Here is a 17,363-nt window from a genome sequence, read left to right as displayed (position 1 = left end):
ACCCCCAGTATCACTTATTTTTAGTAAAGCAGATCGCATTTCCCATAATTGTAATGGGAAATGTGATCTGTGTGCAAGTTACTAAAAATAAATTGTAAAAAAATACCGGGGGAAGCCCTGTGATAATAACGCCACCTGGAGGTGGCGTTATCCAGGGTCTCCCCCGGTTACCGGGCTCCCACTCTGCTCTAACGGAGAGAGCAGAGGCGGGAGCCGGTACCAGTAATCAGCTATGTGGTCTAAGTAGACCGCAAGCTGATTACTGTAAAAAAAAAGAAAAAAAAAATTAAACATTTTTTTTTTTCCTTACCTGAATCCAGGGACCGGTTATCGGGCCTCCGGTGATGGCTCCTCTCCGGTCAGCTGGTCTCCCACAGTGCACTGGGGCCCGGTCATCAGGTGATCGGGTCCCAGTGCAGTATGGGAGATCACCTGATCGGGAAGCCCGGAGAAGATCACCGGAGGCCAGGAGGATGCAGGTAAGTGTAATGAAGGGAGAAGGGGGGTCGCGGGCGGGGGGGGAGGGGGGTTCGCGGGGGTCCGCGATCGCGGGGGGCGGGGCTTAGTGCCGGGGGCGGGGCTTAGCGTCGGTGGGGGGGGTAGTAGCGACGGTGGGTCGGCGCATGCGCGGGCTCTTAGTCGCGTATTTTTTCCGAAAATACCGCGACTAGAGTGCGGATGGGATCCGCAGGGACAGAGCTTTATCGCAAGCTCTGTCCCTGCAAGGGATTTATAGTAAATCCCTGTGATATTGCCTGAATTCGCAATGCGAATTCACTCGGTAATATCACACTACAATCCGCATTCAATATGCGGATTGTAGTAAATAGAGCCCAATGACTTTCACGAGATAAATCTGAACAATGCACTGCTATATCACACAACTCTAATGTGTATCTAAAGCAAATGAACTACCCTACCTTACACCTGCCAAATGTGTCTGCCCTTGTGTTACTAAGAAACCTGGATATCTTACAACTGAAAGGGTAAATAACTACAAGGACATAAACTAGATAAAAATTAACCGCTGTGAACACATAAGAGAAAATATCAGGAATCTTTCAGGACAGATACAGACTATGGGGCAATTAAATTACCAGCACGTTGATGAATTTCAGGATAAGTGCCTAGAGCTATTCAATTGCCCGCATCAGGTCCTGCACTTAAGTCGGAAGAAGCAGCTTACCGTGACTAGTACCCGGGCAGGCCTGACGACAGGGGGGTACAACGGGTACGCCCAGGGTCGGATTAAGGTCTGTCGGGCCTCTGGGCAACAAACATGTGGGGGCCCCTATTAAATGTGATGAACTGGGGGTATGCGCAATGGGGACCCCAGTAGTGTCAGTGCCCACAGTGCGCTGGTCACCGGGAAAATGATCACGGTGGCCATTTTCCCTGTACTGCGCAAACGACAGGAAAACGAAAAGCAGCGGCCATTTTCCAGTAGTTTTTACAGCGCTGGACCCCCGCGCTGATGCGGGACTCCGGAGAGGCAAGTCATTCTATGGGTGCAGGGTGTGCGGTGCGGGGCCAGTGTTCCCCGCACCCATTATAGATACGCCCCAGAGCACTCGGCTCCTGTCACTGAGGGGGAGTTGTCTGCACCTTGGTGACATCCGGGTGCGGCCCACTCCCCCCCCCCCCCCCCCCCTTGTGACGCCACTGCCTCCCTGCAGCATGACCATGCCCTCTTTTCATCTGCGCCGGGTGACACTGCGAGTAGGGATGCCACAGAAATTTGGATCTAATTTTAACAAAGAATGCAGCTAAATTACAGATTTTAAGTTTTGAAAGTTCTCCTTATTCAGCAATCCCATACATTATTGATCATTCGGGATGTAGTTAGCATCCCGATGCACACAATGCTGGCAGTTAAAAACCCGGCACCAGAATCCCGACAGCAGTCAGTATCGCGGCTCTAGAATCCAGACGGCTGCGATCCCAACGGTAAGTATTAAGGTTAGGCACTAGGGGGAGGGTTAGGCTGGAGGAAGGGAGGGTTAAGGTCAGGCAGCAGGGTTCGGGTCATTAGGGTTAGGCTGCGGAAAAGGTGGACTAGGGGTAGGGTTAGGATATTTACCTGCATACGTAGGGATTACGCTGCCAGGATTCTGATCACCGGCATTGTGTGCGTTCAATACTGCAATTCAATTGCTTTTGGGTACCCATTAATTATCGCATTTGTCGTGCCCAATCAGACCGGGTTTAGCCACATAAAACAGATCAAGCCGTCTAAAGTCCAGGTTAGGGCGCACAAACCACGGACTTTTCCCACATTTCGGCTTACCTTCTCAGGAAGTGACAAGCAGAAATGTCGACTTTTCGCACCCATAAGGAGCAACAATTGCTCCGCCGGGCGACCAGCACAGACAGCTGCCGGCGCTAACAATTGAGTCGCCCCCTAAGGGACAATTTAATTATGTCCCGCGTTTTAGCTTCGATAGGCATAATTTTTTTTCACTGCATATGGTGGCAATAAGCATATTTATTGGAAAATGTATCAAGAAAGTCATGTAGGGACACGGGCTCCAACAAGAGCCAGTGCCTGGGAAGGGAAAAATGGAAAGTGATAGCTTGCGCCATCACTTCCAGGGTTCAGACTCAGCTGGCTAAATGTGCGGTATGATGACTGCAAATGTGCATGTACAAGCCTTAGATACCAGGCGCTTTTCCTCCCCATGTAAAGACGACTAGATGAGCCATCAGCAACAGAGCAGGATGGACCCTAGGTCTTCAGCACAGAGGGCAGCAGAGAACATTGAAACTTTGGTTCCTGCCCATTTATACTCTGGCCTCCACTCCTTCCCCTTCTCCAAATAAGTGTCTAAAATCCATGGGTATTTCAACAGAGGCACCTGCAATAGAGGTTAGTTACTTAAGTAATTAATTGGCGTGAAGAGTGGACAAGCTGATAAACTGATTTTTGTATATTCACATTTAATTACAGAATGGTTTGGTTGATGCATTGCACTTTCAATAGCATGGAGCCAAAGAATTTTACTGTCACTGAAAAACATCACACTCACTAGAGAGATGACTTAGTTCTTGTTTCTCACTCCCGAGTCCTCTCAATTCTTAATGTTGGAAAAGGAGTCTGACTTCTGTCATTGCTGTTATCAGTGGACTTCTCTATCCAAGAATAAGACCTTCCGGCATATACATATTGGGCTGACTGTGACCTTAATTAACAGTGGGAAGGAGACTTCTTCAGGAATGTAAAGGGCCGGATTCAATTACATACGGTAATTTAACGTGCCTGGAAAAGGGTGGTAGCCTCGGGCTCAAACGCCCGGGGCTATTAAATTACAGGCCCTTTTCCTCTTGCGGTAAATTACCAACTAACGCGCGTTAAGCCACAGAATCCGGGATATGTTCCTAGAGCTATGGGTTAACACAATCACGACACCCATGATCAGGACATTTAATGTGGATTTCTGTTCGAGCCACCTCAGACTCGAACAGAAATCCGTGTTTACTGTAGCCTGCAGGGTTATAATTGAATAGGCCCGGCAGATCAATTAGCCCGCGGTAATTAACCGCAGCTAATTGAAATCAGGCCTAAAGACTGTACGATCCCCTATGATATTCAATGCCTGTAAGGAATTACTTCAAGGGAGGAGAGAATCATTCTCTAAAGGGTCAATTCAATTAGAAGCGAGTTGGGTCCGGTGAGATGTTTTCTCAGCAAAGTCACACTGTGAATTCCATTGGCAATTCAATTCCAAACTCGCATTGCATTTACTGAGGAAATTTGTGTTTTTTTGTGCGCAGCCCCCTAAGCAGGTGAAAAGATAGGGAAAATCTTTATTTTAAAAAGTAAACATGTGCAGAACCTCTGGGACACTCGTCCCAACGAATAATCATGCACTTGGAGAGGTTTAAATAGCATACGTTTGCCAATAAAGACAGGAGAGCTTCTCTAAAAAGTTCAATAATGGGTTAAATGATGAGGGACAGGTACGTGAGGGTGTAAATGATGTGGGACAGGTACGTGAGGGTGTAAATGATGTGGGACAGGTATATGTGGAGGTGTAAATGATTTGGGACAGGTATATGTGGAGGTGTAAATGATTTGGGTCAGGTATGTGAAAGTGTAAATGATGTGAGACAAGTACGTGGAGGGGTAAATGATGTGGGACAGGTATGTGGAGGTGTAATTGATGAGGGACAGTGTGGAGGTGTAATTGATGAGGGACAGTGTGGAGGTGTAAATGATGAGGGACAGGTACAGTATGTGGAGGTGTAAATGATGAGGGACCGGTATGTGGTGGTGTAAATGATGAGGGACAGGTATGTGGAGGTGTAAATGATGAGGGACAGGTATGTGGAGGTGTAAATGATGAGGGACAGGTATGTGGAGGTGTAAATGATGAGGGACAATGTGGAGGTGTAAATGATGAGGGACAGTGTGGAGGTGTAAATGATGAGGGACAGTGTGGAGGTGTAAATGATGAGGGACAGTGTGGAGGTGTAAATGATGAGGGACAGTGTGGAGGTGTAAATGGTGAGGGACAGTGTGGAGGTGTAAATGGTGAGGGACAGTGTGGAGGTGTAAATGGTGAGGGACAGTGTGGAGGTGTAAATGGTGAGGGACAGTGTGGAGGTGTAAATGGTGAGGGACAGTGTGGAGGTGTAAATGGTGAGGGACAGTGTGGAGGTGTAAATGGTGAGGGACAGTGTGGAGGTGTAAATGGTGAGGGACAGTGTGGAGGTGTAAATGGTGAGGGACAGTGTGGAGGTGTAAATGGTGAGGGACAGTGTGGAGGTGTAAATGGTGAGGGACAGTGTGGAGGTGTAAATGGTGAGGGACAGTGTGGAGGTGTAAATGGTGAGGGACAGTGTGGAGGTGTAAATGGTGAGGGACAGTGTGGAGGTGTAAATGGTGAGGGACAGTGTGGAGGTGTAAATGGTGAGGGACAGTGTGGAGGTGTAAATGGTGAGGGACAGTGTGGAGGTGTAAATGGTGAGGGACAGTGTGGAGGTGTAAATGGTGAGGGACAGCTATGTGGAGGTGTATTGATGGGAGAGGGGTTTTAGAACTTGCAGACGGAAGCTAAAAAGTTTTTTTATCCAAAAAAGCTTGTACCCTGTATTAGAACACTGAAAATCACTTTACAGACATTATTCTGTACCCAAAAAGACTGGAAAGACTTTAATTTGACGAAAAACACTTACTTCCTATTATTTTTCCACCATTAATAAAAAGTATAAAAATCAGTCATTTGACACCTTTTAAGAACCTCCTGTAGTTTCCTAATAGCCTTCTATATGGTCCTGTTATCTCAGGGCCCAGGATGCATTTCTCCCAATTATCTTTTTGTAGAAATGTTGCACCACCTTTTCACGAGTCCCGTGAAATGGCATTTCTAATTGAATATCACATTTCTTGGGTGCGCACATTCGCACAATGTATGAGAGTTTCATGACACAAACTTGCTTCTGAATGAACTGACCCCTAAAGATGAAGTACAGCAGGAGCAGCAATCCTATGGTTTGGAGAGGGGAATATAATCCTATACACACAAACACATTTGTGTTCCAGTCAGGAGGTCACAACACATTATACACTGACTCAGCAAACACCAATAAGCCATGTGTTACAACCTGATAATGCTGACTCCGTGTCATGTGACAGACACAAAGCACCTGTTTACAGTGCATATATAGTATAAGACACGCTAGTTAACTTATTTACTATCAGGGACTAGCAATATAACAGAATGCAAATCAGTAGTTTACATGCAAAGTGTGGTAAGAGAGCAGCATAACCTATATTTTATATATTATTTTGTATAAAGACATTATGTCTCAACTTGTTTTCATGTTCTTACTTACTTTTGAGCTCCTAAACACCAGATACCAATAAATGGGAGTACAATGTAGAAGGATTTAAAAAGATTTAAAAACAAAACTATCTCACCTTTGAAAATATTTAAAATAGATATGCACCTTACCATTCCCCAACACTGTTCCTTACACGACCTCTCTCTGCCCTTGTCCGGGGTCACCTCACATTAATCCCACAATCTCAGGGGGCATGGCATGGCACACTAGGCAGTGAGCAAGGATGATCAGGACGCACGGCTACATAACGCATAACTATTTGCATAGTTCTTTAGGGTTGCCAATACTTACAAACATAAAACAGAACTCATACACCGTAATAAGTAACTACACATGTAGAAGTCGGGAGACTTTCATGGGGGTTTGTACTACAGATTGCAGATGGGCTGATTTGTAAACAGAGTGCTATGGAGCATTACACAACTACAAGCTTGCTTAAACACAAGAATAGGACTGATCACAATTGACTGTGTATAGTAAACACTTAAGCTGGGTACACATTATATACAATGTATCATATGATATATTGTTCCAACGCAGATTGAAACTATAGACTGCACTCGTTATATAGTGCGTACACCGTTTCCATCATTCAATTGTATTGTTCCATTGCGGTTTTGTACAGCAGATGAGACGATACAATGAATGATGCAGTACTGTTACATGCATCGACATATTGCACACCGGATTGCGCAGTGTACAGCGCGCGGAATGTATCGTTACATCACATTGCACCATCGTATGGTGTGTGCCAGCTTTACACACAAAACAATGCATCATTAAAACTCTGGTTTTCCCAGGTGCCCAGCAGGTTATATATTGAGGATTTCCAATTACACTGGTTCAATAATTATTCTACCTGTTGCCACAGGAAAACTTGAGATCTGGATATGAGAAAACTTAAACTAGACCACATTATTGAAAAGAAGTGTCAAGGATTCATAATGGTGACATCTTCATTACAGCTGCTAATGCACAAAAGGGTCTATAGGAAATATAGAATTAAAAAAGTAAAGTGTAATTTTACAATACGAGAACATTTTGAGATTGCGCTTGGCGATATCCTGTTACCTGGCTAATATCCAGAAAGACAACATTTTATGCAGAAAATTAAATGTATTATAGTAATGATGCATGTATCCTTATATAAAAAGGAGAGGTCAGCAGTAAAGCTTTCTACACACTTGTACGATCAAACTTCAGATCCTATTCTTTAATGATTACACATTAGACGATATTTTGGACTACCCTATGGATCGTTCCTATATATCAGTGTTGGCTAACCTTGACACTCCAGCTGTTATGGAACTACATAACCCAGCATGCACTGCTACAGTTTTGCTATTAGGGCATGCTAAAACTGTGGCAGGGCATGCTGGGATATATAGTTCCACAACAGCTGGAGTGTCAAGGTTAGCCAACACTGCTATATATTGTCAATATCATCTAATGTGCACCCACTATGTTGGGCCACGCGCGCTCCCGTTTGGTCGCCAGTCGCATAGTCAGGTCGGCCCTACATGCAGCTCAATCTGAAAATGCGACTGACGACCCCATGGAGCGGGATGCGGCAGGGGCCGACATATGGGGCAGTCGGGCACCGGATCTAATGTGTACCGGCTGCCCGATATGTCAGCCTGTCTGATCGCTGAGTACACATCGTATAATGTGTAGTATACACAACTTTATGATTAGTGCAGATTTATGCAATCTGACAATCGAACTTGCAATCCTCTATCCTCATCTTTCCATACTGTAAGCTGAAACGTTTGTGACTCCGTACACACATCAGGCTACGCTGCTGGAGGAGCATCAGCAGAAGAATTGGACAGAACAATCTTTAGCAAGTACACACTTCCAGCATTGTCTGACACTGCACCATCACATCTGATGAATATTAGGACGCCCATAAACCAGATCTTCAGACACAATCAGTTTTTTTACAATAAAACATGATCGTAGGTGCGTACACACTCTTAAAATATCTCACGAACACGTTGGGAATCGGAGGATAGGCGTATACCCAGCTTTAGACTACAATTCCCAACCAGTGTTGTCCGTGATGAGTCATGATGTCCTTTATGTGCACAAGTCAGTGGCAAACGCAGGATTTCCAGAGGGGGGTTTCCAAATGCTTAATTTTAGAGCAGAATTAGTACTTAACCAGCTTTAATAAGCATCATACAAAGTGTACTGTGTGTAATAATTCCAGCATACAGAGGACCAGTGATCACAGTAAGCCATTAGATGAGTCAGTAGGGCCATCCTGCCTGAGCTGAACTTATTTATTTTAGATGTGGGCACCATTCCAGACTATTGGAGCAAGTCCGGGAGCCTAGAGGAGCAGCAGAAGAACCTAGCACTGCCCTGGACATATATGTACATATTGGGCTCTATAGCAGTGCATCTCTAACAGTGCATGTTTTCCAGATCTTCTAGTTGGTGCACAGGTTATTTATTACTGGTTGATACATGTTAAAAGACCCACAGGTGGTGCTAATTATTTTGTGATACTTAGAAGAACATGCAGCACTAGTAACAATCTATTATATTACTATTTTTATTGTGGTCAAGGTGCGGGCTGGGGAGGGGGGTTTCCAGGCAGACGGAAACTTCCCTGCGTTTGCCTATGCAAGTCACAGGAATTTGAGAGTAACCGGAAAACTGCTGAATTGGAGACAATATTAGCTTTATTTTAATTACAAATTACACTAATTAGCGGCATTCATATATTTATAATAATTTAAAACATTGGGAACCACTGAAATAAGCGGTATAGAAAGACATCCCTTCTTAAAGGGACTTTTAAAACTTATTATGACAAACAATAGAGAACACCTATACCCTGGATCTTGCAGAAATAAGCACAGATTAAAAAAATGTAAATGACTTTCACTGCAAAAGGGTTGTTCACTCCAGGTGGGACAGCAATAGTTCTATTGTCATGGATGTATTAATACTGAGCCACCAACCAAAAAATCATCCAGCCAATGTGGCTGACAAGGTGTATAGAACAACAATCGATCAACTGAGTACAACAATGTAATGTACAAATTTCATACCAGAACCAGACATATTGCAATTCATACAGGAGGGGTCTGTAAAGACTTCTACTTGGCGTCAGTAATGACTGACAATAGGGTGCACGCAGGTACATCATTCTTTAATAGCAAGCAATGGTGGAGCATGAAGAACAGCCAGGAACAATTCACTGGGTAAAGGTTAGCTTTCTTTATATGGTCCAGGGGAATTGAGGGATAACAATAAACCACCATTTTTGTCTCCAAAAACACATCTAAGGCTCCAGGAGAGAAAAGTTCATGTTACTCTGATAAATGATTGGCACTGATATATGTAACTACCTGTCCAAAATGTCACAACCATGACTAGCTGCAAATGACATATCAAGAACTAATGTAAAGGAACAAGCCAATGAGCAATGACAAAGTTTCAGGGATCGGCAAACAAAGATAATAAACTCAGACTCATATTACCAGTCTTCAATGTAGGCCAAGTTTCAGTTCCGATAGGCCCTTCGGCAGTAATATCAACACTTCAAAAACTTTATTCACTTGCAAAAATTAAGCTGAAGTATAACATAATCAAGCTACAAGTTCAAGTTTTGGATTGGAAAAGGCTTTGAAGACTAATATATGGTACATGGGGTTTCAATCTGTGTCCAGCTTAACATATGTGTTTAGTGTATGTTCTCATTACCAATAATAGAAGCACTAATACATGTGTTATTCTGCCATCTCTTATTCTAAAAGCATATAAGTGATAACATGTGTTTCATTTATTAAATAACTCACATACTTCAGTCGTTTCTGGAAAGATCACCCTTTGGCTCCTGATTACATTGGGAATGCCAAGTACTTAAAACAGACAGAAGAATATGGAAAAGTTTTTAGGCTGAATGAAAACACTGTACTTCTGCGTAGCTTGCTTTCTGAAAGGGCATGACCTCGAAGCTGGAAGGGAGAGGTGGCAGAAAGGCCACAAGGGGCAAAGCCGTGCACGGCCTCACTCCCCTGGGGGAAGGATTTCTAAAGTCACCAATATGGGAAAACCTATTTAATAGGAGAGCCGAAGTGACAGATCACTAATCCCAAGAGGCACGCCTGGCACACGCTGCTTGTTTGTGCTAAATCCAGAGAAAGAAACACGCTGGAGACAGCTGTGACAGGCGCTGCAAACTGAACATAGAATTAGAGGTTTCATAAGACCTGCTTTACATTTACTTGTTTATCCCAATACATTAGGGTGGAAACTTCAGAGACCATTACTATATTTAGCAAGGACAAGCTGGACATCCAAAGATTCAGTAGTACAATAAAGCATACCAGAAATGTATTCCGTAATCTCTCAAATAGTAGTTTAATTTGGAATTGTAATCCCCCAATGTATAAAAGCTTTGATCCAGTAAAAAGAACACAATACACTATAGCAGAGGTTCCCAAACACGGTCCTCAAGGCCCCCCAACAGTTCAGGTTTTAGAGATCTCCATGCTTGACCACAGGTGACTTAATTAGTACCTCAGCCAATTTGATTTAATCACCTGTGCTCAACCATTGATATCTCTAAAACCTGAACTGTTGGGGAGCATTGAGGAACCTCTGGACTATAGTATACTCTTTATATATAGTCTTAGGGGTCTCCCTATTTACAAGTCACCAATGCCGGCCTCCTGCGGGGTAGCTCCTCAGACAATGCATGGGTAAAGCCTACCAAACATCATTGCAGCGATATACATACCGCAACAACCCTTCCATCACTATCGACATCCCAGGACGGTGATAACAGGGAGTGATACAGGAACAAAAATAATTTAATTACAACAAACCATTTTTCCAATTCCATTTGCTGTAAAATTTGGTTCTATTTTTCTCCCTGTTTTAACATTTTGGAGGAATCTGCACTGGAACCCCCAGTATGGGCTGCATGTGTGACATGGGACAGGCATGTGCAGAACAACAACTGGCTGGAGAAATAGTCAGTGCTTACCTCTGCCAGGCACACCAGGTAACCAAGCACAGCTCACATGTACTGGCAACATTTCAAAGCTAAATAGTTGCGATAGAAGGTTTTCTATTGTTGAGATAAAGATATGCGGTGATAGAAATTCACTTCTATTGACGCTTTTTGTTAAATAGACCCCTTAATATGGTTTATGACTGTGCCATTCTGAATGATGGGCTTAAGCCATCAGTGTCTCTGACTAAACTGCAATGCAATACATTACATGGCAATCAAGGGGAGCATACTAGCATACTAGAAGCAGTAGTAACTTCAGACAGCTCCGGCATTAAGAGATATATTTTCCCCATACTACATATTTAACAGTGCGGTGCAGCTTGTTATAGAGAACTTAGCATTTGTCACAGACAACAGTTCAGGGAGCCAATTCTTCATAGTAATAGAAGCCAGAATAACAATGCTTTTCTCTCAGTCCCTGTGTGTTGCATGAAGATAAGAGCCCACAATTTTCAGCATGGATGACCAACTATATGGCACAAATGCACTTATTCTGTGTATATACACTATCCTTATTCTGAGCTTTAACCGTTAATATTTATTCTATTATAATAAAATTCAATAAGCATGTTGTATAGAATAGTGGTGTACCATGTACCAGTTATATTACCCCTGACTCCAGTTCTTTGCTAACAGTGGGCCTGATTCAGACCTGGTCGCAAGCGCTGAGCGCTCGCAACCGGGTCGATGGTGGCCCAGAGCGTATGCGCACGACGGAGCCGGCTCCGTCGTGCGCATGCGCGAGACCCGGATAGCGACGGGCAATCCGTCGCTCCGGGTCTCGCACCAAAGGGGGTGTGCTGTCGATGTTGAGTGACAGCACGACCTTTGGTGGGCGGGCGGGGGGGTTGGTTGCCCAGATGGAGGCGTTCCCATGAGAACGCCTACCGTTTGGGGGCGGCCCCACTGACATCACAAGTGATGTCAGTGGGAGAGCTTTCGGCTCTGTTTGAGCCAAAAGCTCTCTGGGGCTTGCGGCCACGAGACCCTACCACAAGGGTCTCGTCGCAAGCCCGATGGTCTTGACCATCGCGACCATCATCCTGGCCGCTCCATAAAAAAAAAAAAGACACCCTGATTCAGAGTGAGGGCGTACGGCTCTGAATCAGGGCCAGTGTTCAGCCTGCAAGCATAGGTAGAATAAAAGTGAGGACACGGTTGTGTACAAAACATCACAGCATTAGACTACAATTGTTAATTAGTTTTTTGTGATGGGTATAGTAGATAAAAGTTCTAACAGTAGACTTACATTTGTTCTATGTATTATGTAAATGTATGAATCTGCACCACTTCCACTGAGAGACTGTTTCATGGATCTAGCACTCTTTCTGCACAGAAGTGTTTCCTTAATGCTGTCCATATCAACAGGTTTCAATAAAAAGAGGTTTCTTATACAAGCAGAGTCAAATACATCAATATTGTTTGCACAGAAGAAAAAAAGCTGTCGGTATCAAGTCGCTAATTTTGTTAACCCTATATTCTACAATTTATTAGAATATATAGTTCTAGACTCAGGGCCAGATTAATGGGGGGGGGGGGGGCGACAGGGGCGATCGTCCCTGGGCACCCACACGTTAAGGGCCCCCAACCCCATCGGGGTTAAAGTGGACCGGAGGAGACGGAACCAGTTCCGCCTCCTCCGGCCAACCTAACCCCGGCGCCACAGGGAGGCTCCATTTACCAGGCGCCCGCTGTATTTAGCGGGCGCCCGGCTCCCTCCCAGCAGCCGGAGGCTTCAGCTCACGTGAGCTCCAGCTTCCGGCTCACGCAGAGCACTATGGCAGAGACGTCATGATGTCTCTGCCATAGTGCAGAGGAGCAGCCGAGCGGACTGCAGTGGACGCGGTGCTTAGCTTAAGATAAGTATGAACTTTTTTTTTAGTGCAAGTGGCCTACTGGGGGCATTACTGGTGGGGGGCATTACTACAGGGGACATTACTCAGGGGGGGAGCATTACACCTGGGGCATTACTCATGGAGGGGGGAGGCATTACTACTGGGGGCATTACTCGGAGGGAGAGGCATTACTACTGGAGGCATTACTATTGGGGGCATTACCAGTGAGGGAGCATTAGTATTGGGGGCACTAATAGAGGGGCATTACTACTGGGGGCATTTCTACAGAGGGCTCTACTAATGGGGGAATGACTACTGGGGCATTACTATTGGGGGCACAACTACATGGGTATTACTACTAGGGGATTTATACAGGGGGCATTACTACTAGGGCATTACTATTGGGCACACGCCCAATTACTACTGGGGGCATTACTATTTGGGGCACAACTACAGGGGTATTACTACTGGGGGCACTACTAATGGGAGTATTGCATAGGGGGCACTACTACTGGGTGCACTGCATACAGGGCACTACCACTGTGGGCACTGACACTACTGGGGGCTCTGCATAAGGTCCCCATTGCGCATACCCCCAGTTTGTCACATTTAATAGGGGCCCCCACATACCTTAATCTGGCCCTGTCTAGACTGTTGTTCTAATGGTAAGATAAATGCTTAGTGTCTTAATTTTTCAGATGGTCAGGTGTGCATTAGAGTAACTTCTAATTTCCCATACAGTTTTGTTTTACCATGTGAAACAGAGAAAATAAACAGGATTTTTATGAAGCCCTGAGTTACAGCATTCCTTCCTATACAGCATGAGTTAAGAGGAAGTTGCAACACATTATGGTTGTTAGAGACTGGAATTATACAAAAAAAAAACCCTAAGAACATATTATGATTTATTTCTTGGCAAAGCAGACAGGGAAGTGAGGAAACAGAGTAGGAATGCCTCTGAATGTTAAGGTGGCCATACACGGTGAGATTCGAAAGTTGATCAGTTGTACGATTTCCCTTGAAAATTCTTCCCTTCAGATACAGGACGATTTGTATTTAAAATGCAACTATTTCACATAAGACCATAGGACTTGATCAATCACATCACATAATGTGTGTCAAATCCTACACGAACAGTTTAGATCTCTCTGCAAAACCATCTGATCTGCGAATAAACTAGATGACAGTGGGGACGTGCATCGGGGTCGCAGAAGACTCAAAATACAACTTTTTTCAAATGATTGGTCTGTCCAACCTGTAGAAACTGCCCAAATCGTGTGATGAATCATCCAGTGTATGGCCAGCATTACATGCACAATTGTAGATGTGTGAAGGCTCATTTTCAACCAGATCATCTTTAAACAGCCACACATACATACATGGAGGGAACACAGGCCCTGATTCAGAGCCGGACGCTCTGAATCAGGTCTGTCCTTCTGAATTTTTAGAGCGGCCTCCTGGCCGCTAGTATAGCTGTGGGTGACCACCCACAGCTATAGCGAGCGGCCAGGAAGATGGTCGCGATGGTCAACACCATCGTGACCATCGGGCTTGCGACGAAACCCTTGTGGTAGGGTGTAGATGCCGCAAGCCCTGGAGTGCTTTTGGCTCTATCAGAGCCAAAAGCACTCCCACTGACATGACTTGTGATGTCAGTGGGGCCAGCCCCAAACGGTAGGCGTACCCATGGGAACGCCTCCCTCTGGCCAGCCACGCCCCCGGCACGCCCACCAAATGGGGTGTGCTGTCACTCAACATCGACAGCATGCCCCCTTTGTAGTGAGACCCGGAGCGACGGTTTGCCCGTCGCTATCCAGGTCTCGCGCATGCACACGACGGAGCCGCCTCCATCGTGCGCATGCGCACTGGGCCAACTTCGACCCGCTTGCGAGCGCTCAGTGCTCGCAAGCGGGTCTGAATCAGGCCCACAGGCCTCCCATGCCACCAACTACACTGATCACAGGTCTAAAGGTGCATACACACATAACGATTTTGTAACCAACGATTTTCTGCCAGATTTTCCCTTGAAAAAGTGAACAATTTTTTTTAAGTGTAATGAACGATTTTTAAAACGATGAACGAAAAATGTTCCTTCCCTTAATGAAAATCGTTATGTTGGACAGTCTGAAATTTGACGATGAACTACAAACTACAAATGAGAGCGCGCTTGAACGATTATCGTTTATCGTTATAACTCAGAAACTGATCGATTTTTTTGAACAATAACGACGTCATTAACGACAAATCGTTCAAAAAATCGTTACGTGTGTATGTACTTTAACAGATAATTATTTACTTTAGGTTGCTGAACAAATACAAGATAGCAATGATCACATGTCTCTGACATATATACAATGTCAAAATAAATATTACCAATCCCACACGGATAAGATGTTACTATTCTACAAAGTGGTTACAATAATACCAGAAAAACATTTGAGTGGCTCCCTTTAACAGATGTCAGTACAAAATAAACCTTGACAATATCAATAGGGGGAGTTAAAGAAAATAGGAGACACTAGAAGGGGGGGAGTATTCAATTAGCCGTGGGGTTTACCCCGGGACTTATTGCCAGCCAAAATCACAGTAAAAGCTATTCAATAAAAATAGCCTGTTTCCCGCGCCGAAAAATTGGGACTCACCGCCGGAATCACACTGATTCTACGTAAACGGTGGAATCAGTGGGTTTCCCCCAATTTGGTGGGTTTTACGCGGATTTTACCCCACACCTCCATAAGCTGCGAGGTAAAGTCCGAATGCCGGGACTTGCGCGCGGGGTCTCGCACACGAGAAATCCCCGCTAATTTAATAGGTCTGCCGCAGCTAACTGAATACACCCCTATTACTCCTATCTCTACCACAGCTCTGGTTTGTTTAGTCAGATGCATAAATGTATAACCGAGGATCAGCATCAAATGGGAAGCGACCTAAATGATCTGTTAGTGGATGTGTAATAACAATTTCTAACTCTGTAAGCTTTGAACAAAAGAGACTCGCTGCATGCCCTGTTCACACAAAGCCCTACAAACAACAACAACCTGATAGAGGCTAGAAATAAAATGAATACCTACAGATATGTCCATCATCTATCCTCCCTGCGTTATGAGTCGCGTTACACTGGGTACGCGAGAGCCGCTGGGTCTTGTGAGACTCAGCCGTGCAGTGAGTCTTTGCAGCAAATGCGTTTTGTGCACAAAGGGAATAAGATGCACAAGCAGACTTTGCTGCTTAAAATGATATACGGTATGTGTATGATATGTGTGCGGAACATGGTGTGGAAAACGGCCGCTGACGCTGTAACGTAGCATTTCGTATGCAGATACAGCTGCAGTCGCACACAAAATATACACATGCTGCATATTATTTTAATCAGCAAAATCTGCTTGGGTCTCATTTGCATTACGAATAAGATGCATTTGCGGCGAAAAAGGATGCACGATAAGACGCTCGGCATGAGCAAACTCGCACGGGACTAGGAGCGACTAGAAGGGCTGTTTAACATGACTGCAGCAACAATGACAAAGGACACATCTGTACTAATGGGGGAGATAGTCTATGTACAGGAGAAATATGATGTGGTTACTAAAAGCCTCAGTAAACAAGGCCTTCCTGCTCGTTATCATGGCATGTTCGTGTTGTTGCCACTACTGCAAGTTATTACACTGCGTATTGTCAACATATAAATAAGTGTGTGTTATTAACCATGTGTAATTTAAATAGAACTATATAAGTATAATATGCCACAACATCTAGTAACAGGAGGAACAGGCTATTGTCTGAGCTGGCAGCACATGTGAGCACGGTGCCTGTGAGCAGCTGTACGTGTCTGTGTGGCCAGGACTTCGCCAGTGCCCCGCTGCCCCCCTCCTGCCGCCGCCGGTACCTGTAAGCCAGTGTCATGCACTCCAGCAGCTTGGTGAGGGACGCGTCTATGGACAGATGGCATGTGCTGGTCTTGCCGAAGCTGTAGGTCTGGCAGGCCTGCTCGTTCACCGTGTCGAAGTCGTAGCCTTTCTTGGGCGGGTGCTCGCTGTGCGGGGAAGACACCATGAAGTGGCCGCTGTGGATGATCTGCGCCTCGGCGCTGTCCGACTTCTTAAGCAGCAGGTTGGGCTCGTCCGTGTCTGAGTCATCGTCCGGCTCCTGTTTGACCATGACACCGGCGTGTGCCAGGCGGCTCGGGAACGCTTTGGCCGCCATCATCATCATCCTTCCGGCTGCCAGCACCGGCTCATTCCCGTCTACACAGCCGGGGCTTCTCTGCACTACTGCTGCGGACGAGGCCGGGTTCGGAGGGGTCTCACTGACGTCACACACGTCCCGCTCAATGAAAGCAGGCAATACTCTGCAATCAGAGAAAGAGGGCGGAGCTCCGCCAGTGATTGGCTGCCAAGCTGACCGGCCCCGACAACGCCCACTCAGTGACGTTGCCAGGAGGGCTCGTGGGTGCGCTGCGTATATTGGGCGTGTGTGGCCGCGTAATAAGGGGGATGCTTCCACTTTCTTTGTTCTATTATTCTATATGGAAACTGCTTGTAGTCTCTCATTCACAGACTCTCTCAGTGTCTCTCTCTCAGTCTCTCTCTCTGGCGCTACTTACCGCCAGTCACCGCATCCCTACTGATCGCATATGCAATTAGTACCGCGAA

At 45.4% G+C, this 17,363-nt stretch overlaps 1 protein-coding gene across 1 annotated transcript in view; it reads right to left on the bottom strand.

Moving 5' to 3' along the window:
* Nucleotides 1-17,053, bottom strand: part of MLXIP (MLX interacting protein) — a 94,152-nt gene extending 77,099 nt beyond the window's left edge. The window contains exon 1 of the mRNA XM_088449163.1: nucleotides 16,598-17,053. Coding sequence (XP_088305289.1) covers nucleotides 16,598-16,923 — 326 coding nt within the window. The 5' untranslated portion in view covers nucleotides 16,924-17,053. The remainder of the gene's footprint in view (nucleotides 1-16,597) is intronic.
* Nucleotides 17,054-17,363: the final 310 nt, after the last annotated feature.

The sequence above is a fragment of the Taudactylus pleione genome, unplaced genomic scaffold (genome assembly GCF_031769625.1).
Source record: "Taudactylus pleione unplaced genomic scaffold, aTauple2 ptg000479l, whole genome shotgun sequence".
NCBI lineage: Eukaryota > Metazoa > Chordata > Amphibia > Anura > Myobatrachidae > Taudactylus > Taudactylus pleione.
Note: the sequence above shows the minus strand (reverse complement) of the source record. Positions and strands in the feature narration are given on the sequence as shown.